The sequence below is a fragment of the Dryas octopetala genome, chromosome 7 (assembly GCF_963921425.1).
Source record: "Dryas octopetala chromosome 7, drDryOcto1.1, whole genome shotgun sequence".
Classification (NCBI taxonomy): Eukaryota; Viridiplantae; Streptophyta; class Magnoliopsida; order Rosales; family Rosaceae; genus Dryas; species Dryas octopetala.
The window spans coordinates 18958405-18985696 of record NC_141372.1 but is presented as its reverse complement, the minus strand read 5'-3'; the positions used below and the strand labels follow the sequence as shown (position 1 = coordinate 18985696).

The following is a 27292-nucleotide window of genomic DNA, read 5'->3' as shown; positions in this document are numbered from 1 at the left end:
GTTCTTTTCTTGTGGAACATTGATTGCATGGTAAGTCTGTAACTCTTGTCTTGCATGCCATTTTTGGTTTCAAACATTGAATTGAAATTTCGTTTTTTTGGATACAAAGAAGGATGAAGAGGCGGCAGAAGAAGAGAGTTGATCAGGTGTTAAACAAAGACACCGATTCAGAGGATTGGTGCTTCATCTGCAAAGATGGTGGAGATCTAATGATATGTGATTACCAGTACGTAAAGTTTACTCTGTTTTTTGGTCAATTTTTTCACACCATCACTTTTTGTAAAATTAAATCAGTGGACAGTGGTGGAAAAATTTTGAAAATGTTTTGCATGTTAAATGTTAAATGTTCAATGTTCAATGTTGGTTGCAATCCAACCTACAAAACATTCCCTTTCTTTTCTCGTTCGCTTGAACTTTGAAGTAGCATATTTAACCTGGAAAAGGAGCAAAATTTTTATTTTAACAACTACAAATATTATGTGGCTAGTGGCACCATGCAAAGGAATGTCTGATGCGTATCCACCATACAAGAATTGAGGGTTTAGACAAAATTAAAAATAGACCATTCTTATATTTATAATTGTTCATATGAGGAAAACAAGATTAATTAACTTTTCAAGCCAAGGATTCACATGCAAAACAAATATTTTGTTTAGAGTAATTACATGCAAAACAAGGTGAGGAAGGAAAAATAACATTACTCTTTGTTTACTTAAATTAAATGCAATGCACCATTTTAACAGATCTATTTTTAGAACAAGCTATATGTAAACTTTCTTTTAGCTGCACTGCATTGCATTTAATAGAAACTTATTATTATCTGCATTGCATTTAGTATAGTATCTTATGCATCACGGCCGGTAAGGGATTGTATCCCTACGGTCTATTATGCACTGCACATGAGGCTGCTGCCTTAACGTCTAGAGGTCTAGCTACTTGTACGTAGTTGGTAGGTTCCTCCATATTGGCTGATAGCTATGCTAGAGTTGGATGGATATGATGATGTACCTTTGAATGCTGTTTAATAATTGTACTTATCATTCGAGACAAGAAAAGTTATACGAACTTTTCATACAATTCTTGAATATAAACTTAACAAAAATACAAAGCAAAAAATAAATAGAAGTAAAGAAAGTTTTTCAAGTTTGTCATGCACAAAAATATCTTGATACAAAAGTTATTAATGATAGTTTTCTTGGAATTCCCCATAGCCCTAAGTAAAATTTATTCTGAAATCCAACCTTATGTGCGAGCGAAGTGAAATTTCTAAAAACAAGAGGCTCATCCTATTATCTTCACTACCCCCAAGGGAGGTTGGTGTTTGTGTGTGTCATATATGTATGTATATATTTAAATATATGTGTATATACGGAAAATGTTCTCTTGTCAGTGCCAGAATGTCAATATGAACATTCTGACAACATGATATGTCAAATTTATGGTAAGAGAATATTCCCTCTGTGTGTGTGTGTGTGTGTGTGTGTGGGATAGAGAGAGAGAGAGAGAGAGAGAGAGAGAGAGAGAGAGAGAGAGAGAGAGAGAGAGAGCATTACTGTGTGTGTGTGTGGTTACCAGAATGTTCTTGTGAGAAATGATTTTGCAAACTCCTTTCTCCATTTTGTTTTTGATACCTGTTGTTATGGAATTTATACATCTGGTATGAATATATGCCTTAGAATTGGGACATTTCTCTACTTCTATATTATTAACACATTTTCTGATTTCAGGGACTGCGTAAAAGTTTATCATCCTGCATGTGTGGGAAGAAAGAAATCCTTCATTGGGACTGGAAAGCAGTGGATTTGTAGTAAGAAACTTACATTTATTAATGAAAATTCATTAGTATTTCTATTAAAATAATTGCATATGGAGTTTGACACAATTGATAATTAGCATATGGAGTTTGCCACAATTGATAAATTAGCATGCCTACAGGCTGATGACCCGTCATCATTTGTTACATGTTCCAAAATGCTCATATATGATGCTTCTGACTGTTCTACCTTTCACATTTTTTCATTCCAAAAATTAACTCTTAAATTTCCTGTGTCCCTTACCCCTTTCTGTACCTCTTTCCTTCAGTTCAAGATTTTTAAGTATTGAACCACCATAGAGAGGTTTGGCTGCAGCAACCAAACTTCTGTTCTTCCAAGCCAAAACCATAAGGTTGAAAAGAAGCTTCCTAAATCCCATATAAGGAGGCTCCTGTATGCAAGCAATTCTCTTAGCATCTCTTAACTTGAATGTTATACCTGTTCCTCTGTTCCAAAGTTCACATCTCCATTGTAAATATGAGCTTAATACGTCCCAACAAGTTTCTGAATCATGCATGCCTTCCCTAGAATTGTATTTATTCTTCTACCTCGTGTTTCTCTATCAGTAAGTTATATGTGATTGGGGATCTTTTCATTAGCACCTCATCATGATTGATATAATCATCTATTCACTTATCATTCCAAAGGAAAAATATCTCTCAAAAGTGTGCATTTTCTCTGGATTTCTTAACAAACTTAACAAAATAGGTACAGTAAAAAAATCTTGGCCAGCATTCCCAGCACTCAGAAACTTAAGGGTTTAAATAAACTCAGTTTATTATGTTTGCAAAGATTTTGTAACGGCAATGCACATGATTAAACGCTACAATTAAACACTTGATTAAATTCTGCAATGCGCTCAATGGCAGAATTGAGCGCATTGCAGAATTTATGTCTAGCAGTTTAAAAGATGATGCAATTTTATGTTTCAGGTAAGCATTCTTGTTCAGTGTGCCATAGTACCCCAAGGTATTGTTGCTTTTGTTGTCCAAATGCTGTATGTGAAGATTGCATAAGTGCTTCTGATTTTGCTCTGGTTGGAGGGAAGAAAGGCTTTTGCAAGAACTGCTTGAAGTTTGTTCTGCTTGCAGAAGAAAACATAGAATATGATTCAGATGGAGTATGTTAAGTAATCCTACTTTTTAAAACAAGTTTTAGAAATCTATTTTACTGGCTTTATTACCATTTATTTACCTCCAAGATGAATGCTTTCTTGATCTTTACTTTTTCTTCAGCTTTTAATTATATTGTTCTAGGATTTTCCAACGTGTATTTAATCCTGTAATGTTGCAGCTTTGTGTGGGTTATATCATAAGTCATAACTTATGTAGAAGGTTATATCATGTTAGAAATCTCTTCTGATTTATTACCATTTACCACCAATATTGATGCTTTCTTGAGTATTACTTTTTCTTCAGCTAGCTTTTTATTATTCTTCATTCTATTAATTTATTTCTAGGAATTTCCAACATGTCCTGTAATGTTACAGCTTGGTTTGGTTATGTTAGGACTTATGTAGAAAATAAATATGACTTTTGTCAACATTAATGCCAAACTAAAAGGGGAAGAAACAGAGAAGGTATTGATTATATCTTAGCTGTTGCTATTATCTCAAGGGAATAAAGATACTCAATTCGTTAATGTCATTAATAAAACATGAAAAAAAAGGAAAGGGAAACCAATATAAAATTTGTCAACTCTTGAAATTTAGCCATTAAAAATGCTTTTGGAAAATAGTGATAGAATCAAAATCAGAGTAATACAGTGTGTTACCACGTGTAAAATGAAGACAAATAATAATTATGTGATGCACAAACCCTATAATAGTAGAAATTAACTTGCACGGCGCACAAAACCTCTCTGTATCATTTTCATATGCAATTTGAAATGGTTATAGATTTTCTCTCATTGGGAAGTGTTCGGGGAGAAGGAGAGTGAGAGGGGGGCGGGGTATTGTCTTTTCTGCAACCCGGAGAGTGAGAGGCGGGAGGGGTATTGGCTTTTCTGCAACCCGGAGAGTGAGAGGGGGGCGGGGTATTGGCTTTTCTGCAACCCGGAGAGTGAGAGGGGGGCGGGGTATTGGCTTTTCTGCAACCCACTTTGTTTTACCTCTTTAAAGCGAAGGTATAAATTTTCACTTCACATGTTTATTTTACATCATTAGAAATTTTCTTACGATATTAAAATCTATGACTGTTGGTTTTTTATGGAAGCAAGAAATCCTTATAATTTGTTGTACTTGTTATTGATAAATCTCTAGCTCAAAGCAACAAAAAGAAAAAAGTCATCTATTTTGCTTCAGTTTCAGTCTCTCCATTGTATTTGTTCACCATGGTTGAGGTAGCATCTAGTTATCCTAATTTATGTCTTTTTATTTTTTGATTTTTTGATTTTTTGGTTGTATGGTTGTTGAATTTCAGGAGAAGATAGACCTCAACGATCGGAATACCTTTGAATGCCTATTCAAAGAGTATTGGGAAATCATAAAGGAAAAGGAAGGTTTGACCTTGGATCTTGTGTATTCGGCAGATGCCCAGTTAAGGAAGGGAAAATATCACAAATTCAGCTTTGGTTCAGAAAAAATTGGTGAGAGTAGAGAAGTTGATGACCTGACAACATCTAATAGTGACACTGACAATTTAGAATTTCAGAAGTCAATGGGAAAAAGGAAAGGATTTAAGGCACAAGAATTTATAGGATGGGGATCCAAACCTCTCATTGAGTTCCTCACATCTGTTGGTAAAGATACAACCAAACAGTTATCACAGTATGATGTGGACACTATCATTTATGAGTACATTAGAGATAGAAACCTTTTTCACCCAGAAAAGAAGAGAAAGGTTGTATGTGATGATAAGCTGTATTCTATTTTCAGAAGGAAGTCAGTTGATAGGGTAAAAATATATAGTCTTCTGGGAACACATTTTACTGAGAACTTGGTGCTATCAGATGAGAATGGAAGTGAGGATAAAGATGACAGAAAATTGGAAGGCAAGAGCGAAGATATAAAGATAGCACGCAAGAAAGAAACAGTGAGCTCAGATAGAACATTTAAGGAAGCAGCAGTGAATCCTAGCATCCGACAAAGCTGTTTTGCATCTATAGTCGCCATTAATATGAAGTTTGTCTTCTTAAGGAGGAGCTTGGTGGAGAAATTACTAGAGCAGCCTGAAAATTCTGAAAGCAAGATACTGGGAAGTTTTGTGAGAGTGAAAAATGACCCCAGAGACTATCTTAAGAGAAATGCTTTCCAACTTTCACAAGTTAAAGGTAATTGCAATTTGTATGTAGTCAACTATTATGCAATAGCATTGTGTTAATAATGTTGGACTGGGAAACTGTTAGCCTTTTAGTTTGATTTTTTTGAACTTTCGATTCTTTGTAATTATAAAGTTGATGTATCTATGATTGGATATGACCCTACTGAGCATATAAAATGAAAGATTGAGCTTCAGTAAGTTAAGGTGATGTTATCTTGACAGAAAAGCTCTTGTTTCCTCCACAGGCTTTTAAGGTGCACTGAGATTTTGATTTATTTCATTTTTTACTTTAATATCCGTGCAGGCATAAAGAAAATCTCAACAATTGATGAAACAAACAGTAAATTTCTCCTGCAAGTTTCCAATTTTACAAAAGATATTCCCATTTATACGCTGTCAGATTCTGACTTCACTGAGGTAACAGACCTGCTTAAGAGTTATTCAGTTTTCCATATTTATGATGTGGAGCCAATACTTTAAGAGCTCAATGAATTTCAATCATGAAATTATTAAGTTTTGGCATACATAATGTCCATAGAAGACTACATAACTGGGGAGCTCCCCGCTCCTATGAGTCGAACCCACAACCTTCCATTTTTTGAGGGGGAGGATTTGGACTTGGATACAGAGACCTATATCTAAGACTCATCTTGCTTAGTTATATAGGGATGTAAGATTTCAAGTATCAATGTATTAAGCATTATGTTACCTTATGATTAATCATCATGTTTTAGAGTCAACCTTAAAAACATTTTGATATGGCGAGTGATTACACAAACATGAACATTTGTATGTTGTCTTGATTGCACCTTATTTGCTAACATGGACTCATTAGAAGTATAATCAATTGAATTGAATATGATGTGCCTAATTATATGAAATCTACACAGATTATATATTTAATAATTGAGAGTAATGCTGAATATTGCATACTATTCCCAAATTGTCTCGTCCTATAAAATATGGTGTGCTATTTTGGAATTATTTGATCAAGCTATAAATATTCATTCCTGAAAATATACAGATTGTTTTGATGCTTTGATAATAAGAATGTCTATTAGAAATTTTCCTTTACAAGAGAATTATGGAATTCCACTTGTGCTACTTGCAGGAAGAATGTGAGGAATTGCAACAAAATGTGACAAATGGCCTTCTAAGGAAACCTACAGTTGTAAGTTTAAGATTCCATTCTTAGAAATTGTGTGATTTGAATATCTGTTTCTTAGTAATAATGGTGGAAAAACCCTTTTTTTTCCTATTTAATTCTGTTTTGGCTGGTTTCTGGCAAAAGATTTGTATGGTTATTCATGTGGCTTCACTTTTAAAAACTCAAAAGACATGATGAGTATGTTTATTGGATTAATATTAATTCCCTTTTGTGCTGAACCATGGTTTGTGAACTTTTTACTTTATGTTGAATCAGCTCCTCTAGATTAACGATACGTATATACATTTATACATAAACATATATATATATATAGAGATATATATGTATAGGAATTTTCCCAACCTTAACCAGAAAATGTATTGTTCAATAGGTTGAGATTGAAACGAAGGCAAGGGATCTGCATGAGGATATAACTAAGCATGTAGGTATTTCTAATTTATGGTATTAACTTCATTAGAGTTTCTCTAGAATATACTAGTACAATCATTTTTCTGATCCTTTCTGCACCTTATGGAAATATTGTTTTCAGTGGATTGAAAGAGAGTTAGTAAGACTACAGAACTGCGTTGATCGGGCAAATGAAAAGGGATGGCGAAAAGAATATCCTTCCATAGTTTCTATGCAAGTCTACAGTAAAATTTGCATAATTTTGAATGCTTAGTCTGAATTTGCTGTTTTATAATACTCGAAAAAGACATTACCTGTGGAAAACTGCTCTTGAGGTATGAAAATCCTTCCATAGGCTTGCATTTCCTCAAGGAATTTCTACTCATGCACCCACCAGGGATTGAACCCCACAACCACATTCCCCTCAAAGGCCATATTTGCAAGGTTTGCATTCAATCCAAGGTTTGTGGGAGAGCCAGCTTACCAACAAATTAAGACAAATTATTGTCGAAAAGTTTTTATTTTAAATTACAGTTATACTATCTTATTCCCATTTTTTAACTTGAATGGCTCACCTCTCCATCTAGTCAAGTTTTTATGGATTGGGATGCCAATTGTTCAAGTGATTTAATAATATTTTTCAGATATATCTGCTTTTGGTTCTTCATGCATCATTTTCACCCATTCAATCCTCTCTCTGTCTCTCTCTGTCTCTCACCCATTGCACGCATGTGTGTGGGTATCTCTATGCAAGCACACATGCACACACACACACAAACATGCCCAAGTGCTTGAGCATATGTGAACCTTCATTTGTGTTTTGATATGTTTGTCTCAACAAATGATAGTGGACCTTAACCTGCCTTCTGCTCAACGTTATGCGAATATTTGGACAAGAGAGAACTGTTAAAGCAACCATCTGAACAGGAACGACTATTAAAGCAGGAGCCAAAAGTCATTGCAGAGGTTTTAGAGGTTGAATCTGGTTCTCGAGACTCATCAGAAATTGATACGCAGTGAGGATTACATAATCAAATGAGACTTGTGGTGAAAAAGGCTGCATGCTGTGATTCCTATTTTTGGTTGTTTTTGGGGTGCTTGGCTATGAGCTAGACTTAAAGCAATTTATATGCTCCTGAATTCACCTCTGTTGTTTTCTTTGAGCCAAATGTGGAGTAGCTAAAATTATTACTTATGAGATATGATGTATTTTTGTTTCCTTTTAAAACGAAGTGTTGTGTGCACAAAGGGACAAAGCCTTCTAGTCTCTGTGTAACAGGATAATTTATTGCATTTTTAAGAAATGGCCAACAAATTGGCTAATCGTACTAAGCAATAATTGTTCCATACTGATGGTATTTATCTTACTGACATGTTTGTATGCAATCATTTTGTTTTGAGAAATAAGTTGGTTATATTTAAAAATAACTAAATAAAAATATGCAGGTTGAAATAGATGAAAGGTGAAGTCATATATATCTGGACACATGATAAAATTTCGATCTGATCTGCAGACTAATACAGGGAGCAAACAGAGAAAAGACTTAGCATATTTGTAAGATCTCTGGCTCCCTTGTGCTACTGGGGACGAGTCCAGTGTCAAGTATCGTTTTTGTAAGATGGCGCATGCCGCGTGATTCAGGAAAAAGGAAGAAAGAACAATATTTGTCTGCTTAGGTTATGAGCAAAGGGATGGAAGCCAAAGAGTTGAATTTTCAGCCTACAGATTTAAAACATGCACTCTGACCACTCATTTCAGATGGGCGCATTTAAACATCATAAACACAAATCGGAGAATCCAGTCCTCATGACATTGCAGTAAAGTACACAAACTATATACAAGTGAATGAAGAGGCAGCAAACTTTATACACAATTCCATCATAAAAAATATCCTAATACACAATAAGATCTACAAATCAACAATACAAAATAATACATCAGATGCCATCAATAGCATTTTTCAAATTACCACCAAATAGAGACATGAGAGGTCCTCCATGGACCCTCCCCTCCGGAATTTTGAAGTCCAAGCTCTTTACCCCATCACTATCGCCGACATCAATGCCATAGCCGTTTCTCCCTTCATGGGGATTCTCAGAACTCAAGAAATTTGAATAGGATGATGAGAACTTCATCGATAGAGGAACCAATACCTGTGAGGGTATGAGATGTCTTTTTTCTGGCTTTTCCAGCGAATCAATGCTGTCAGAGATGACACTGATTCCTGAAGAAGAATGATTGTTGTCAAAGCTGCTTCCTGCAGTTGAAGCCGCAGAGACAAGCCCATGGAAAAGCCCTGGTCCAAGGAGACCTCCCTTATTGGTCTCCCGCTCCTGGACCATGCTGCTATGAGCAGCACATAAACCACTCTTGCCCCTGGCAAATTTCTCACATTTTCCCTCTCCCCAAGTGCACCGCTTTCCCCCACCATGGGCCTTGCAGAAGTCTGTGCTCCCTTGGGCACTTTTTCCACAATTCTCAAACTTGCACCGCTTACCTCCACCATGCCTGACACAACAATCAGTGCGCCCACGGGCACTTTTTGTGCAGCCTGGCACAGAGCACCTCTTTCCACCACCATGAGCAACACAAAAATTAGTGCCTCCATGAACACTCTTAGGGCAAATCGCACCACCATCAAAAAGGCAGCGCTTTCCGCCTCCATGTCCCTTGCATAGTGGTGTGCTTCCTTCAGCACCCTTGGTGCAACCTTGAAATATGCAACGCTTTCCACCACCATGTGCCTTGCAGTACATAGTGCTCCCTTGCGCCCCCTTTGCACACCCCTGGTACTGGCAACGCCGGCCACCACCATGAGAGATGCATAAACCAGCCTGTCCTTCAGCACTACGAGTGCAGCCTTCCACTGTACACCTTTTTCCCCCACCATGTCTAATGCAAAGCCCTGACTTTCCCCGGGCAGCCTTGGTACATGCACCTGGATAGCCACAACGTCTGCCACCACCATGAGCTATGCAGTAATCTGTTTTCCCCTCAGCACTTTTAGTGCACCCCAAGTGTTGGCACCTCTTCCCACCACCATGTGCTTTACAGTATGCTGTTCGGCTCTCAGCACCCTTGTTGCAATTAGGTTTCTGGCATCTCTGTCCGCCTCCATGACCAATACAAAGACCTGAGGCCCCACGTGCTCCCTTTCTACAGCCCAAAAACTTGCATTTCTTAGGATTGCTAGTTCGGTGGTCTGAAGATGTCCCTGTAGTTTCCTGCTCAGAGAATGTTTCTGCTGAGTAATCTTCTGTACCAGAAGATTCATGCCTCAGCTGGGGTTTGGCCCCGAGCTCCAAAAGTTCTCGAGTCAGCAGAGAAACCTTGGCAATGTCCCTTCTCGGAGCCAAAAGAAGTGATGGCATATAACCACCTGATTTCTTGGCTGAAGTAGAACCCTCATCAACAACTGGAATTGAGAGTGGAATATCTTCAGCAGATATTTGGTTCTGGATATAGGATATATTAGCGTTAGTCTCTCCTGAAACTGAACAATCATGCACAGTTGAAGCTTCCATAGTCCCTCCAGAAAGACCAAGTTGAAGGATTGAATCACCCTCAGATGAAATTCCCTGAGGTAATGCAGTGAGTAGTCCTTTATTCTTCGTAATCCCAAAATTGTAAAAATCATCACTGTATGCACTCGGTGTTGGGCCCAACCCAAGTACCAATCTGCAGCTATCATCAGGAGCACTGGAAGAGTCAACCCTGAACTTTCTTTGAGGACACCTATACCTTGCTGTGTTGCTTCCACCTAAGCCAGGGGTATTCAAGCATAGAGTGGTATCGCCAAAGTGGTCAATTTTTGTGAATTCCCCATCATGGGAAAATAGTATACTCTTCTTGTTCAAATCCATTTTCTTGGAACTGTGCTTTCAGAGACCCAAGTAACAAATCACTCTTTACCACAAACAATTAGCAGGTCCACATATATGAACTAAATGGACAAGTAGAAGAAATCCTAAATATGTGACCTCCACCGCTAACAAAGCCTGATGTATCTGACCTGTCCATTTAATACAAATTCAGCCTCAACACCCCCAATATCTTTTAATGAAATCAATCACTTCCAGAAATATCTGACTACGTTTCTTGGATAGAACCCCTTTATGAGAATAGTTGATATCAATGTGCAAAGATCGTTGGAGCTTGTTGTGCTCCCTGCTGATAAATCATTTAGCTTCATTAACCCTGACAATAAGAGGAAAACAGAAAACACAATTTATAAAAATGTATAAACCAAATTGATGGAAGAGATATCTGCTGAAAAGATTGAAAACAAAATTAAGAAAATTAATGCAGTAATATAGTTCTAAAAGGAAAGAAGCAAAGGAAACTACTATAGATTATGGAAACATCAATGCTCTCCGAAACAAACATTTCAGAAAAGTCAACTTGGCATATGTTCTGATAATATGACAGAATAATAAGTACAAGCAACAGAGTCTGAATTTTACACCCAAGCGGAGTCTGACCAATTAGTATGTAGTGATCCTAGTATTAGCCAAATAATTTATGTAGTGACCAATAAGCAACACTTCCTAAAATATCTGACTACGTTTCATTTGGAGAAATTTTAGATTGGATTATTCATCCAATTCAGAAAGAATTTGAATAACGATAAAGTTTTCAACAAACCAAACACAACAAATCCGAGAATGTCCAATACAGAATGCCAAAATGAAAATTAGCTTTCATCATCTTCCACTAATTCAGGGCACTAATATAAATATATCCTAATGTATTGAACCAAAAATTCAGTGGAGTTATCAACCAAAATTGTCCAAAAATAAGAAACTAAATCACCGGTGTAAACTCACAACTCATAACCATGAATCCATGATCCAAGGGTGCAGCAACAACAGGAGACTGCACAACTCAATAACATAAAGTTCACATTTATAATCCAATATTTATAAAGCACAGATGAGTTAACTGTTGTTAAATTCTTTGCCATGTTGCAACAGGATTTTACAAGAACAAAGCACTTCCAAGTCCTTCGTTTTGGTTTGCCTAAGCAAAGACAGCAACCTTCAAAAAAATAAAAAGGAAAAAACAATTTAATGTCATTAATCTTAAACCCAACATGCATAATTTTAAACTAAACAAGTAGCACATACAGGTCTTTTTAGAATTCCTTGGCAACCATAGGAATTCTACAAAATGTAAAGCATATTCTCATCACGGACTCATTGTCACTCTAGAAACAGAATCCCCATACTCAATGGCTGAGCAACCTCAGACAACAAAAAATTTTCATCTTGATAAACTAATTCAATTTATTTGTACTTGACTTCATCCTTTCGAACACTAAAAATTAAGTTCAATTGAATTCTAATTTTTTTTACCAATATTAACTGTACTATTAATATGATAAGTATTAAATATCAATAATATCCTTGATATTTCTCCAACTTTCTCATTTTCGTGAGCATCAATATTAGATACAATATTTTTCTGATATTTTGTTTTTGTGCATTTTTCAAAATTTTCATCTTATCTCTCGATATCCATATTTTCAAATGTAAAGACCCTCAATATTTCAAAAGTGATATTTACTACCTCATTAGCAAATTATCTGTCAATTCTTAAGAGTTGTAGATCTACAATTGTCTTATACAAACGGGGTAGCACAAAAGTTAGGCGCACCCACTTGTGACTATCAACATAACTCCACTTGTAGCTGAACTTTGTAATGCAATCTGCAACATGAATTTACTTGATTCTCAAAAGGTAAAAAGGTATTAGTAGAAGTCAAGATTCACAATCGTTGAGTTGTGAAAGACACCTTATCCGAAGGGAAATGTCAAGATGTTCAAGATCCATGCTGTTCCATTGAACATGAAATTTTTTGATTTAATTCCATCCTCTAGGCCTTGAAAAGCGCAAATTTTCCTTTTTATTTTAAGTAATCATTCTCAGAAAAAATTCCAATTGTAAATTTTGAAAAGTTGTCATGATTTTTCTTTAGTATCTTGGCCAAACTCAAATATTTCCAATTTTGTTAAATTCCTAGATTGTATTTCAACACAGAATCTTATTGCTTTAGAGCTTCTTCTAACTCTATAAGTAAGAGCCTTGTAGGCTATTAGCATTTCTGGTATTCTTTATTGATAAAGAGCTTTCCCTTATTTCATTCCTATTCTTTTAGTATTCCTCGCGGATGAATAGTCAGCAGAAGCCCTTAGTTCCGGCATTACTTATTGATAATCAGAAAGTTTTAAAGGTAAGATGTGTCTTGTTTTCTTATTGCTTGGTTCGACTACATGTTGCATCACTGCAAGTCACCATTGATCTAAAACCTCCCATTGACTGAAGCATCCTTTTATACCGCATCAATGTTGCAGCAGATTTTAAGCTTCATACGTTGTAATGCTTGCGAAAATTTGATGATGAAGCAATATTTAAGGTATTTGGTTTCTGTATGATGATAAAATCATGAGATTAGGAGTTAGGACAGTGGTAAAGGTGCTAGCTTGGATGTTGGTCACAATGAATGAGCAGGTGACCATTTTGGCACTCTGATGCAGCTTAAAGATGATGAGAGAGTAGTTTGACAAGAACGGAAGACAATGACTGAAATGAATTGAATTCTTCTGCCATACCTAAAACTCGAATTAACCAGATTGTACTCCGATTAAGTTTGAATTCTTGATTGTGGGCGCTTTGCAAACAGGCTGTAAAATAGGCATTCCTAGCTTTAGTTGCTATTTTGGTGACTAATTTTTAAATTGAACATAATTGCAGATTTGCAGATAAATGTTGTTTCAGCTTGTAATAAATCTTTTTTTATTTACTTTTCTATAACCAACACCCATGAATCTTGATGCAATTCAATATCAAATTTACACTCCGATTTAGATTTACTACTCTTCTCATGTGCACAGCAGTAAAACCATTATGAAAAGAATATCTACAACAAGAATTCATTATGAAGCAGATCAAAAAAATGCAAATCCATTATGAAGCAGACATTAAATTTTAATATCTACAACAAAACTAGCATAAGAAGTCCCGCAAGTGTAGGTGAAAACCACCATTCATTCTCAGTGCCCCCCATATCTTATAACGAAGCAAATTAGTGGACACAACCAGATCAGTGATGTAACCAGAACATAATAGCCAAAGTGGTAACCATAAATAGTTAATTCAGAAAAAAAAAAAAATATATATATATATATATATATATAGAAGATGATAATACCCAATAAGTCAAACACGGAAATTAACTCATTAATCTTCGAAAATTAAAAATAAATAAACAAAACATAAAAGACTACCATCCATGTTTTACTCCAAAACGGAAAAATCCTAGCAAACCAATTCCAGCGAAAAGAAAAATAAAAGGCAAATCAAAAACCATATGAAAAACCCATAATAGAAACGAATCACATGCACACACAGAGAATGAAAACGAATCAGTAGAAAAATATACCGTGATGAAAAACTCAAAGGAAATTTCGAGAGAGGTGGCGCATCTGAGTAGCTGCTGCAGGAGACATATCCTCAGGCTTAAAATTCTTCCAACACCACAAGAAAGAAAGAAAGAAAGAAAGAAAGAAAGAAAGGAGCAATTATTAGTAAATAGAAGCAGTGGCGAAAAAGACACTAATAATTATTATTTGGTATCAAATTTGTGCTGAAAGTTGTAAAAATCTCATCTCCATTATTTTTATTTGGGCGGCTCTCCGGTCTCTCTTTTTTTTTATGTTTTTTTTTTTGTTTTCAGCATTTTGTAGTTGCAAAATACCACAAATAGCCTTGGAGTCACCAACTGTCACAACTTCACTGGGGCATTAGGGGGCTCCTGATTTGGACAATGCACGCATACTTTTCCTTGAAAAAGACAACCCTCGCAAAGTCAGCATTGCCGTCACCCCCAAGGCACCAACCAATTAGTATAAAATATAAATTTTTTTAGAATTGAGATAGATCGGCGTGACAACTGAGAAATGAGAATGGGTACGCTGTTTTCAACTCCATATATATTTGTGGTGACAAATTTGCTTTATTTAAATTTTGGTACATTATATTTTTTGTTCATGTGTTTCTACTTGAAATTAATTTGGGTGCTGCTATTCAAACCCAATCTTTTTTATCAGTAGTCCCAATAATTTAATAAAATATTAATTATTAATTTTATTATAATATAAATTGATTGTTAAGAACAAATATTTAATTAAAAAATTTTAAAAATAATTAACTTAAACTTTACTCAACATCATCACTATGCTAAATTATAGGATTTTGATTGTGGAAAATTAAATTTTACAACCGAATATTTCTAGAGTCTCAAAATCTCCTCTATGTTATTTCTAGTAACTATCATATCGTCAACATAAATTATCATGTTTGTTACCTTCCTCTTCCTGTGTTTCAAGAATAGAGTATGATTTGAGTTGTTTTGCTTGAAACCATTATTCCTCATAGCCATACTGAACCACCCAAACCATGCACAGGGTGTCTGTTTCAACCCATACAATGCCTTCTTCAGCTTACACACAACACTGGTATGAGAAAAATGCAATATGCTCTAGCAAAATATCCATGTATACTTCCTCCTTATGATTGCCATGGAGAAAAACATTTTTCACCTCAAACTGATGTAACGGCCAATCTAGATTGGCTGCAAGAGATAATAGTACGATGATGATTGGCTGCAAGAGATAACATTTTTCACCTTAAACTGATGATTCAAAATCAAATTCTTCCACAATAGCTGACTGATTGGCATTTATTGGGTGAGAGTCTAGGCTGCCAAACTGTATAGAGGGCAGTTCATACAAAAAGTCCAAGCCGCCAAGCAGATGACAACCGGTCGGTGCATGTGCAAATTCTATCCAATTATGCTCTTCACTCATTGGCTCCCCCAGAAGAGGAGAATTGGATATTGGATCAGGAAAAAATGCTTCATACTCCAAGAAGGTGACATCCATAGTACTATAAGTACATCGGGTAGAAGGATGGTAACAACAATTTCCCTTTTGATGCATAGCATATCCTAGAAAAACACAACGTAAAGCACATGGATCAAGTTTAGTATGCTGATTTTTGTGGAGATGGACGAAGGCTACACAACCAAAGATGCGGGGAGTGAGCATCAAAATAGAGGGCAATGATCCATGCTAGGAGAAAGCCTGAAGCGGAGTTTGAAAGTTTAAGACTTTAGAAGGTATTTTGTTTAACAAATACACAGTTGTGACAACTGCATCAGCCCAATAACTACGAGGAACATGAGCTCCAATAAGTAGAGCCTGTGCAATCTCCAAAATATGCATGTTCTTGTGTTCGGCAACACCATTTTGTTGAGGTGTTTGAGGGCAAGTTGTCTCATGGAGAATGCCATAGGTCTGAAAATAACGCTTAAATTCATAATTCACATATTCCCCCACCATTGTCGGAACGAAGAATCTGGAGTTTAGTTGAAAATTGAGCCTGAATCATCTTATGAAAGGTTTGAAAAATATTGAACACATCATTTTTATTTTTCATCAAATAAAGTCAAGTCATGCGAGTACAGTCATCCACAAAAGTCATAAACCATCGAATTCTAGAAGAAGTAGATATAGGAGAGGGTCTCCAAACATCAGAATGAATTAAAGCAGAAGGAGAATCACTTTTATTCAAACTCAAAGGATAAGACACACAATGACTCTTGGCTAAAATGCAAGCGTCACATTGAAATTTGAGTCAGTAAAATCTGAAAATAAATCGGGTAACAAATGTTTCAAATAACTAAACGGTGGATGTCCGAAATGACGATGCCACAACCAGATTTGTCTTTGTTTAACATCAGTTAAAGGTTTCACGTGGTTAGCCATGAAGTCATCCACATAATACAACCTTCATCTCTTAGTACCATGACCAATGATCTCCTTGGTGAGAATATCCTAAAGAAAACAAAAACTTGGATAGATTAGCTCACAATAGTGTAATTGTTTAGTAGCCTAACCAACATACATCAACTTATTTGAGAGAGACGAAACAAGTAAAGTATTGGGCAATGAGAGAGAGAGGGTGAAAGAGCAACAATGTCAGCCCCTATGACGGGATATGTAACCCCATTGGCATTAGAAATCCTAGTTCGTCTGGGTTGGGTGGTATACAGGAAGTCATTGGGATTGAACATCATATGATTGGTATGTACGTACGTTATGCTTGAATCAATTATCCATCCATTGGAATCACTCTTCTAAGAAGTAAGTAAAGCATAACCACAGTTACCTAAATCACTAAGAGTCGTAGAGCCATCATCAAGTGTTGGAGCACCCGAAGATCCTACTTGAGGAATAAAAGACAATTGGGGCTTTTCTGTTACAAGGGCGGCACGACTAGAACCACTACTCCCAACTTCACGTTGCTTCCGGGTTTTGAGTTATTCTCACCATTCTGGATAACCATGTAACTTAAAACAAGTTTCACAAGTATGTTTTATATTGCCACAATATATGCAACCTCCACCGTCTAACTGAGGCTTTGGTCGAGAAGCCAAATTTGGCTTCACAGTACTCGTAGGTTGAGTGACTGGCTTGACTAGATTCTGCATAGTAGACTGCATCTAGAGTGGTACAGTATGCGGTGATGTCTGAACTGAGGATCAATCGGTCGATGAGGTCTGTCTGATCGGTCGGTTCACGCCTTTTGATGCCATAATAGCTCCTGAGTGCCCATCATCACAGCTTGTTTGATATATTCCCTATGAACATACGCATAGGCCTGCTCCACTGTGGGAAACAGGTTCATTTGGAGCACATCACTTTGAGCCTTGTCAAGTCGAGCATCTAACCCATCACGGAACATATAGACTCGATCTTCTTGAACAATTCCATTGTATTTCCTAAACCCTAATATCTAACTCATACTCCATCAGATTAGGATGACGAAAGTCAATCTCCCTCCACAAACCTTGAAGATCATTATATTACGTCTCAATAGATCCACCTGCTTGTCTCATTCTGGATACTCGCCTTTTAAGATCATACACTTGAGATTTGTCAGTGCCATCAAAATAAGTTGTGGCAATTGCATCCCATACTGCTTTTGCCGTCGGAAAGCGAATAAAATTGTTAATCAATTTCGGCTCCATGGAATTGATTAGCCATGCTTTCACAATCGAATTTTTGGTTCGCCATTTATTGAATGTCGAGTCTGTTTGTGGAGGTTGTGGGAGGTCTCCATTGATATATCCCAGTTTGTTTGTGCTGAGATATGCATCTCAACAACCTGGGACCATAGGGCATAGTTGGTGCCATCCAACTTGATGCTAATCTGTGTAGCGGAAGGTTCATAAGTGACAGTTTGATTCGGGGTCTGAGTCTAGGTCTGAGTCTGGGTCTGGTTTAGTAACTGGGTCATTCTTGAGGTCAATTCTTCTAGAATCGGGTAAGGGGTGGTAGAGGAGTCGCTGGTGCCTCCTCCATGTAGTGGGGTTGGTGGGTCTAGGTCTCCCATGGTTTCGGTGGCTAGGGAATTTTTCTAGCTAGGATTTCAAGCAGAGCAGAAATCCTAAGATCGCTGCTCTAATACCATACTGAATTATAGGGTTTTGATTGTGGGAAATTTTCTCTTATTCTTCTCCTCGTAGGAGGCACACACACACACACACACACACACACACACACACACACACACACACACACATATATATAGCACATCATGCCTTAGAGGCCAAGTAAGATCTAATTCTATTTACAATAGGAAACCAAATAATAGAACAGGAAATAAATTACAATCAATACAATTAGTCAATGCCAACTCATGCCAACAATACCCAACAGTTCTGTATACCCAACATCTCCACTTATTTCTCCAACATCTCTGCACACCTTTCCACTCAACTCTTTAACAAAATCTAAACCTGACTACAATAATTTTTGTAAAAAACTCAGAAGATATGTTCAGTAGGAAACATCTGTCAATGATGAAGCTCTATTTATTAGTAAATTGGAAAATCAAATGAGTTTGTGGAAGATCTATTTGCAAAACATCTGTTTGTAACCACACTAGATTAGAATACCACTGAGTATACATAGAAGACTTTCAATGGCGAAGCAACCAAAAATTGAAAAACCCTATTTTATGAGAGCAAATACCAACGAATACCAATCCCTGTTGAAGACAATCTCTTTAGAGAGGTTTAGTAAATATGCTACACACTTAAAAAAGTAAAAGAAGGCACTACAGCTGGGGATGGCAAAAGTCCTCGCGGGTTTGGGTCCCCGATCCGATTAAAACACAAATGGGGATGATAAACGGGGGCGGGTTCGGATTCGGGGGATTTATACGGGGACCCGGGTTGGGGGCGGGGCAGGTATGGTATAGGTTCCCTCGACCCTGAACCTGCTTTGATTACATATATATATTATTTTAATTTTAATAATAAAAATATATGCACACTAACGGATAGCCTAGGGTTTGAACTCAGGACCTCAAGGAGGACCAACAACGCCTTACCCATCAAACTAATAGAATCTTGTTATCTTATTCTTCCAATGTATATATTTATACACATTTAAGATAAAAAAATTAATATCCTAAACCCTAAATCCTAAAGGCCTAAACCCTATACCTCCTAAACCATAAACCCTAAAACCTAAACCCCTTTAAACCATAAACCATAAACATGAAACCCTAAACCATAAACTATAAACCCTAAAGGCTAAACCCTATACCCCTAAACCAACCATAAACCATAAACCCTAAACCCTAAATTCTATATTAAATACCCTAGAGGCCTAAACTCTATACCCCTAAACCATAAACCCTAAACCCTAAATTCTATTAACTAATTCACTAAATTCTATTAATAATACACTAAATCTAGTATTAATTCCCTAAACCCTAAACTAGTAATAAAGCTTAAACTAGTTACAAAGTATAAACTAGTAATAAACTTATATAAAGTTTAATACTAGTTAGTAGTTATCAAGGAATAAAATTTCGGGTTTCGAGGAAATTTTGACGGAAATTTTGAAGATTTTTAAATTCCGACAAAAATTAGACGGAAACGACAGAAATTGCTATCAAAATACGGAAATTTTGAATGAAACTTTACCATATATTTATTTAACATATTATCTACTAAATTAATAAAAAACATTGAAGAAACCAAATTATATAGTAGGTTTCATGTGATATAAGATGAATATAATGCGCGCTGGAGACAAATACTGTTAAATAAATAAATGAAATTAGTATATTATTTATACTCTAAAATCTATACACTAAACCCTATATATTTTATAATCTATACTTTATATTATCTAGGATATGATATATGATATTAGGGTTTAGGCCCTTTAGGGTATTTTTAATTATTTTTTATATATAAATATATTAGAGTTTACTGGTTTAGAGTTTAAAAACAACTAAACGAAACTCCAAAACGGCCAAACAAAATCCCAAACCATTTTTTTTCTTTACAATTGCCCAAACCCCAAACCCCAATCAACTCTAAATCTTTTAATTTTTTTCTCTTTTTTTTTTTCCCTTTTTTTTTTTTTCCTTTTTTCTTTTCTTTTTTTCTTTTCTTCCTTTTCTTTCCTTCCTTTTTCCTTTTCTTTCCTTTCTTTTCCCCCGTTAGTCTCCACTCTCCAGTGCAATTACTATCTCATGGTGTTATTAGAATTTTTGTATTGCAAATGGATCAAGGAAATATCCACTGCTCCATGTGTACTTGCTGGTAGTAACTAGTTAAGGCATATTCTTTAAAAAAAACCCACTAGTAAAGGCATACTCATGAATCACAGTTTCCACTCTCGGGTTCTTTTTTATTCTTCTTCTTCATCCCATGTTCTCTCTCTCTCTCTCTCTCTCTCTCTCTCTCTCTCTCTCTCTCTCTCTCTCACTCTCTCACTCTCATTCATCTATCCTTCTCTCTCTCTCTCTGCATCTCCATCACTAACCCACCCCCACCCTCACCCTCACCCTCACCCTCACCTTCACCTCTTTCTCCCTTGATCTCCCTGCTGTCAAAACCATCTTTTTCTCCCAAAACCCAGTCTCCTCTCCAAAAACCCAGCCTTCCAAAACCCAAAACTAGCCTCTCTTGCTCCCTCGATCTCACCGGCCGAAAATTTTGATAATTTCGACGAAATTATTCCGAAAAGTTAACAAATAAGGGTTTCGATTTCGACACCCCAAAAAATCAAAATTTTCGACGAAATTTCGCCGAAAATTTCAAAATTTAACACCTTGGTAGTTACATAAACTAGTAGTAGTTATATAAACTTTAAAAGTTATAAAGTAGACTAGTATATAAAGTTATAAACTAAAATTACTAAACCTATATTATATAGTTTATATTGTTTTAAATTATAAAGATATATATCTGTTTGAAGTGAAATTTTGCCCATGGGCCAAAATATATTTTAGGCTACAATCTGACGGCTAGAGTGAGTTTGGGTTGAAAATCATATAATAGATATCCTTGTGCGGTCTGAATTAATATGTATTTGGGCCGCAATTAATATGTATTAATTCTTGTGCGGCTTGGATCGAAATGTATTTTGGCCGCGATTTCAGGCCGTGTTCTAGTGCTCAAGCCACACTAAATTTAGGTCGTAGACCGACGGCCAGATAAAGTTAGAAAATGGGCTTTAAGATGGTTTATATCTTGAGTCTAGTTTAGGCCGACCTCTATTTCGACCAATTAAGAAGTGAATATTTAGGTTGAATGTTCTTACGGCCATCGACCACATGGACGGCCGTATACGTATAACAACCTCACTTAATTGATGGTCGTAGCCAAACTCAATTGCGGCCAAGCTTGATTATGGCCGAGCATGATTGTGGCTAAGCTATTCTAACTAAGCAGAGAAGCCTATGTTGACAAGGAAGCTTCGACCGCGATCTTTAGAGATGTTTTAAAAGTATCATGGAAGTCAATTCAATGCCCAAGGACGATGAGCCACGGCCGGCGGCCAAATTGTGGACTTTCATATCATTCAATCTTTTACCAAGGCAAGAGTCCACTCAAGTTCAAAATTCAAAGCCGACAGGGAGTCCTAATTTAAGGGAATCTTATTAATTGCAAAGATCAAGACCGTACTCAGGAAAGATTTCAAGAATTTAATGCCAAAGATGTTATCTTCAAGCCCAAGTCTACTATGAGCCCACAATGGAAAAAGTTTAAATAGTCTTGGAGATCAAGTCAATAGAAAATAAGGATCTTATCTCATCAAATCTGAGATTGAGTTAGAGTTTTCTTGGAGGCCAAGTAATGGCATGGCCCAATAGGGTTGTCATTGAACCCTATAAATACAAGCAATTGGAGAAGCAAAGGACAACAAGACCACCCCCCCCCCGCGACAAATCAATCAATCACAAGATTATATCACCAAATATCATTCAAGCTTTTCAAGCTTCATAGTTATCATGATTTAGTAGTTTTTCTCTTTTGTAATAGTTTGTTCTTGAGGGATTGAGGTTAATCCCATGATTAATTTCATGAACTTATTAAGATTTTAGTTTCTTTTCAAGTAGATTGTAGATTGTAGATTGTTCTTGATGAGATCTTATGGTTTTCTTCAAGGGTTTAGTGATTCAGAACATTTGGCTTTCCAATGGATTTCTTAGTATTAATATGAGTGTGATCTTTAATTTGCATATTGTTAATTTAGATTTTATTTTCCGCACGTAATTAGGTTTATTGCTTTCTTTATTGCTTTCGTAGTTTAGAGTAGTGTTAGTTTATGCAATTTTCTGTTCACACTCACATAATTTATATTAAATCTTTAGGATTACCTTCGTTTTGATTGCACTTTACTTTTCCTACATCTACTTTTTAGTTGCACATTCAGTTTTATTATTATTTTTCTTTATTTTCACGTCCATCATCCATACACCCATAATCACCCACCAAATCACTTCTATCTCTTCACGTCCTCCCAAAAAGTTCTTGCATCAACAATGCAGTTAGAACCTAAGACCGAGATCCCGTTCCTTCCTTGGTCATAATCGCTTGGTTCAAAGTCAGATTCAGCGCAAAATTCACAATTGTACGCTCGGCCTGCGGTGGCCTGCGGCCGTGTATTGGCACGCTCAACGCACATAAGAAAGACGCAGTTTCCTTGATTCGCGACCTACTCGACACGTGGCCGAAGAAATTTTGAGGCAAACAATATCCAATTATCTATTAAATTAGTATCAAACCTATTTGTATTAAAGTTATAACCTATTACTCTAGAAGGTTATGTGGTTTAAGAATATGCTAAAGAGGAAGAAATAGACTTATTTGCTTCTATTAGAGGATATCTCACTATCTTAAGCCTATCTTTGAATAGGATGTTGTGATAGAGGTAATGCAAATTACAAATTAGGAAACAAGTCCACTGTCATTGAATCTTGACAGGTGAGCTTTGTCATGGAGAAAAGGTATGCACTACATTGCTATTTACTTTTGACATACATGTGCATATCATGAACTAAATTATGGTTACTTGTGATAATTGTTGGGGCATACAACAATGCCATGGTAACCTGAGATAGATGAGTTGAACTGTATGCTTGGTACATACTTATAACTTGTTTAAAGACTCCAAACTGATTTCATATTAGGCTAAGCTATGTCTCGATATGATATATGTTGGTTTGAATCATTGAAGTTGCCTTGATGCCATTTATATGACATGTTTGTGAATCTGGCCAGTTTGGCAAAGTGTTTATGTTTCACTAAAGCTCTACTTTGATATGTGAAAACTACCTTGAAATGCATGCAATGTTTTGGACTAGTTGAGCATAAGATCAGTTGTTTGGTGATGCTCACCCCTACACAGTTTGTAAGTGCAAGACAACTTTAGGAACAATGGTTAGCATGATAGACCTCTCGGATTCAGAGAAAGAACAAGGAGGCTGGTGGAATAGGACTCCCAGCATTGACATACCAACACCCCCAACCTCAAAGGATTCAAGTGAAGAGGAGGACCCCTCTATGGATAAGTGTGTAACCATCTCTTTTATTTTATCTTTTGATTAAGAAACCAGTTATTTCAATTATTAAGGATTAGAATGGCTCATTAATTACCTACTGCTATTACTTGATTTTGTTGTTCTTATCTTTGGTACTTAAAACAAATTTTTGAATATGACTTCCCAATATGATTTTTACTTTTAAAGGTTTTTGCTTGATACATTATAAAGCAAGGGTCTATTATTCCTTTTACAAAATCATATTTCAACTACTAAACTTAAGGAGCACATCATGACGATAAAGCTTCCTTGGCTGCATTTACACTTACTTGTCTTTAAAAGAAAAAAAATATAGTACTCTTTTGTAAGCTATTGATTTATCTAATTTTTGTCTTATATTGATTATTGGCTTTGGAGTATTCTCATTAGGGTTTAGTGAGTTTATTTCAAGGTTAATAACTAATGTGGCACTGCCATACACTACAAGAAAAACATATTTGGGCGACGAAACTTTGGGCGACGAACCTATATTCGTCGCCCAAAGTAATTTTGGGCGACGAACAAGAACATTTGTCGCTCAATGTCATACAGATTTGGGCGAAGAATAACACGTTCCTCGCCTAAAGTTACTTTGGGCGACGAAATGATCTCGTCGCCTCAACTCACGCGCCAAAATATTAATTGAGAAATGCATTGGGCGAGGAATATGCATGTTCATCGCCCAAAGTGTCTTTGGGCGAGGAAAACCTAAATTTGTCGCCCAAACATACTTTGGGAGACAAAATATTTTGTCGCCCAAACTAATTTTGGGCAAGGAATGTACAAATTCCTTGCCCAAAGTACTTTGGGCGAGGAATTTGTTCGTCACCCAAAGTACTTTGGGCGAGGAATTTGTACATTCCTCACCCAAAGGGTCATTCCCTTTTTTTTTTTGGGTACAATTATATGTATGTTAATCATACAATGCGATTGTGTTTCCAACAATCCAAACCGTTCAATTTTTAATTCCTCATTGAAAGATCAGCATTGTAAAAAATTAGGATTATTGGAGATGTAAAAGTTATGTAACGGTGCTCGAATGTATGAATGATCAAGAATTTGCTAATACTAATCAATGGAGTAGATGAATTCCGATTTGGGCGATTTTTTGCAGGAATGATGTTTGAGTATAAACGAATAAAATGAACGGCTCCGATCGTTGAAATTACATTATAGTCTTCACAATTGTTGAATCGACAAAGTTTCAACGAAAAAACTATAGAATTATACTCTTCAAGTGTATTTGTATGTAGAAGATCACTTTCGTATTGTGTTTTTAATGATCTGAACCGATTATTCCTTAGTGCCCCACTCAAAGATCATCAATGCAAAAAATTATCTCAATTGGAGACGTAGAAGTTAGGTTTGGCATTTAGGATGTATGAACGATCTTGATTCTTATAATAATAATCGAACGGGTAGATGAACTCCGATTGAGCCAATTTTTTCCAGGGTTGATATTTGAGTATGAACATATATGATGAATGACTCTGATCGTGATAATCACGTTGTGGTCTTCACAATTATTGAAGCTACAAGGTTTTAACGAAAGAGTTAATAGAATTTTATTCTTCAAGTGCAAAAACCGTTCATGTATATGTACAACCTCATATGTCGATCGTGTTTTCAATGATCCGAACCGTTCATTTATTAGTTTCTCACTCAAAAATTAATCTTGCAAAAAATTAGGTCAATTGGAGATGTAAACATTTGGTATCGGAGCTCGAATGCAGGAATGATCGTTTTGTAATAATGGTTTGGGCGAGGAACTTAACATTTCGTCGCCCAAAGGGATTTTGGGCGACAAATTTATAATTTCCTCGCCCAAGATTACTTTGGGCGACAAAATTTGTAGTTCCTCGCCCAAAGTAAGAATACTTTTTTGTTTACAATTTTATATATGTAATAGTATACGATACGATTGTATTTCCAAAGATCAGAACCATTCATTTTTTAATTCCCCACTCAAGGATCATCCATGCAAAAAATTAGCTCAATCGGAGATGTAGAAGTTAGGTAACGGTGGTTGAACTTATGAACGATCGTGAATTTTCTAATACTAATCGAAGTATGAGATGAATTTCAATTTAGCCAATTTTTTGCATGGATGATCTACCAGTATAAACGAATAGAATGAACGGTTCCGATCGTTGAAATCACATTGTAGTCTTCACAAACTGTTGAATCGCCAAAATTTCTACGAAAAAGTTAATAGAATTATACTCTTCAAGTGTATTTATATGTAGAAGCTCAGATTTCTATTATGTTTTTAACGATCCAAACCGATCATTGGCTAGTCCCCCACTCAAAGATCATCCATACAAAAAATTATCTCAATCGGAGAAGTAGAAGTTAGGTTTAGCATTTAGTGTGTATGAAAGATCATGGTTTTTATAATCATAATCGAACGGCTAGTTGAACTCTGATTGAGCGGATTTTTTGCAGGGATGATCTTTGCGTATGAACATAGGTGATGAACGACTATGATTGTTGTAATGACGTTATTGTCTTCACAATTATTGAATCGACAAGGTTTGAACGAAATAGTTAATAGAATTTTATTATTTAAGTGTAAAATCCACTGATTTATATGTAGAACCATATATGTCGATTGTGTTTTTAACGATTTGAACTATTCTTTTATTAGTTTGTCACTCAAAGATCATTCATCTAAAATATTAGGTCAATTGAAGATCTAGAAGTTTGGTATTGGAGCTCGAATGTATGAACGATCATGGTTCATACCAAAAATCAACTTTGGGCGACGAAATGTATCTTTGGGCGACAAATGGTGCGTCGCCCAAATTCTGAAATTGTGGCGGGATGAAACGGTGCCCTAAAGTCAACGACTTTGGGCGACGAACATGATTCCGTCGCCCAAAGGATCTTTGGGCGACGAAATCATGAATTCCTCGCCTAAAGGTTCTTTGGGCGACGAATTCATGTTCGTCGCCCAAAGTCTTTCAATTTGCTTAACCCAGTTCTGGTTCACTTCACACTCTACTCTTCTTCACTCCCTCTCACTCCCTCGCAGCTCGATCTCCCTCTCAGCGCTGGCTCTTTCCTCCTCCTGCCTCCTCCTTCCCCCGAAACCCAAAACCCCCCCCCCCATCGGAGACCCACCCCCCTCCACCGAAAGCCACCCCCCCACCCAAAACCCACCCTCCCCCGAAAACCTATCCCCACCGAAACCCATCCCCCCTCCAGCCGAAACCAGCTCACCGAAAACACCCCCCCCCCCCACACAGGTAATTTTTTTTTTTTTTTTCAATCTATGTTATTTTAATTAAGTTTTGTTATTTTCTGTTTTTTATGTTTTCTAATATTGTGGATTTTGCACTTGTTGTGGATTTTGCATAAATTGGTTGTGAAATTTCTGATTTTAGTGGTAATTAGTTAATGTTGTGAGTTTTTTTAATTTAGTGGTTTGGTTGTGAAATCTGAATTTAGATTAATAGAATTTTATTATTTAAGTGTAAAATCCACTGATTTATATGTAGAACCATATATGTCGATTGTGTTTTTAACGATTTGAACTGTTCTTTTATTAGTTTGTCACTCAAAGATCATTCATCTAAAATATTAGGTCAATTGAAGATCTAGAAGTTTGGCATTGGAGCTCGAATGTATGAACGATCATGGTTCATACCAAAAATCAACTTTGGGCGACAAAATTTATCTTTGGGCGACGAATGGTGCGTCGCCCAAA

The 27292-nt window shown here is 36.3% G+C and overlaps 2 protein-coding genes across 4 annotated transcripts; one reads left to right on the top strand and one right to left on the bottom strand.

Moving 5' to 3' along the window:
• Positions 1 to 113: 113 nt before the first annotated feature.
• LOC147280280 (zinc ion binding / DNA binding protein) lies at positions 114 to 7649 on the top strand. The gene is made up of 9 exons (XM_086252167.1): positions 114 to 226; positions 1728 to 1807; positions 2747 to 2934; positions 4235 to 5084; positions 5379 to 5491; positions 6186 to 6245; positions 6613 to 6663; positions 6772 to 6842; positions 7505 to 7649. Exons 1-9 carry the CDS (start codon positions 114 to 116, stop codon positions 7647 to 7649), a joined length of 1671 nt encoding a protein of 556 aa, XP_086108293.1.
• Positions 7650 to 8420: 771 nt separating this feature from the next.
• Positions 8421 to 14285, bottom strand: LOC147280279 (loricrin-like protein). Of its 3 annotated transcripts, none has more exons than XM_086251460.1 (3): positions 14072 to 14285; positions 11457 to 11667; positions 8421 to 10827 (listed from the first exon to the last, which is right to left on the bottom strand). In XM_086251460.1, exon 3 carries the CDS (start codon positions 10491 to 10493, stop codon positions 8568 to 8570), a length of 1926 nt encoding a protein of 641 aa, XP_086107586.1. In that variant the 5' UTR covers positions 10494 to 10827; positions 11457 to 11667; positions 14072 to 14285; the 3' UTR covers positions 8421 to 8567. The 3 variants fall into 3 exon arrangements, with proteins under 3 accessions (XP_086107586.1, XP_086107587.1, XP_086107588.1); XM_086251461.1 differs by having other exon boundaries at positions 11573 to 11667; XM_086251462.1 differs by lacking the exon at positions 11457 to 11667.
• Positions 14286 to 27292: the final 13007 nt, after the last annotated feature.

Coding starts and splice junctions, on each gene's coding strand:
- LOC147280280 (XM_086252167.1), top strand. CDS start 114: ATGAAGAGGCGGCAGAAGAAGAGAGTTGATCAGGTGTTAAACAAAGAC. Junction 227..1,727: donor CTAATGATATGTGATTACCA/GTACGTAAAGTT, acceptor TTCTGATTTCAG/GGACTGCGTAAAAGTTTATC. Junction 1,808..2,746: donor TGGAAAGCAGTGGATTTGTA/GTAAGAAACTTA, acceptor TTTATGTTTCAG/GTAAGCATTCTTGTTCAGTG.
- LOC147280279 (XM_086251460.1), bottom strand. CDS start 10,493: ATGGATTTGAACAAGAAGAGTATACTATTTTCCCATGATGGGGAATTC.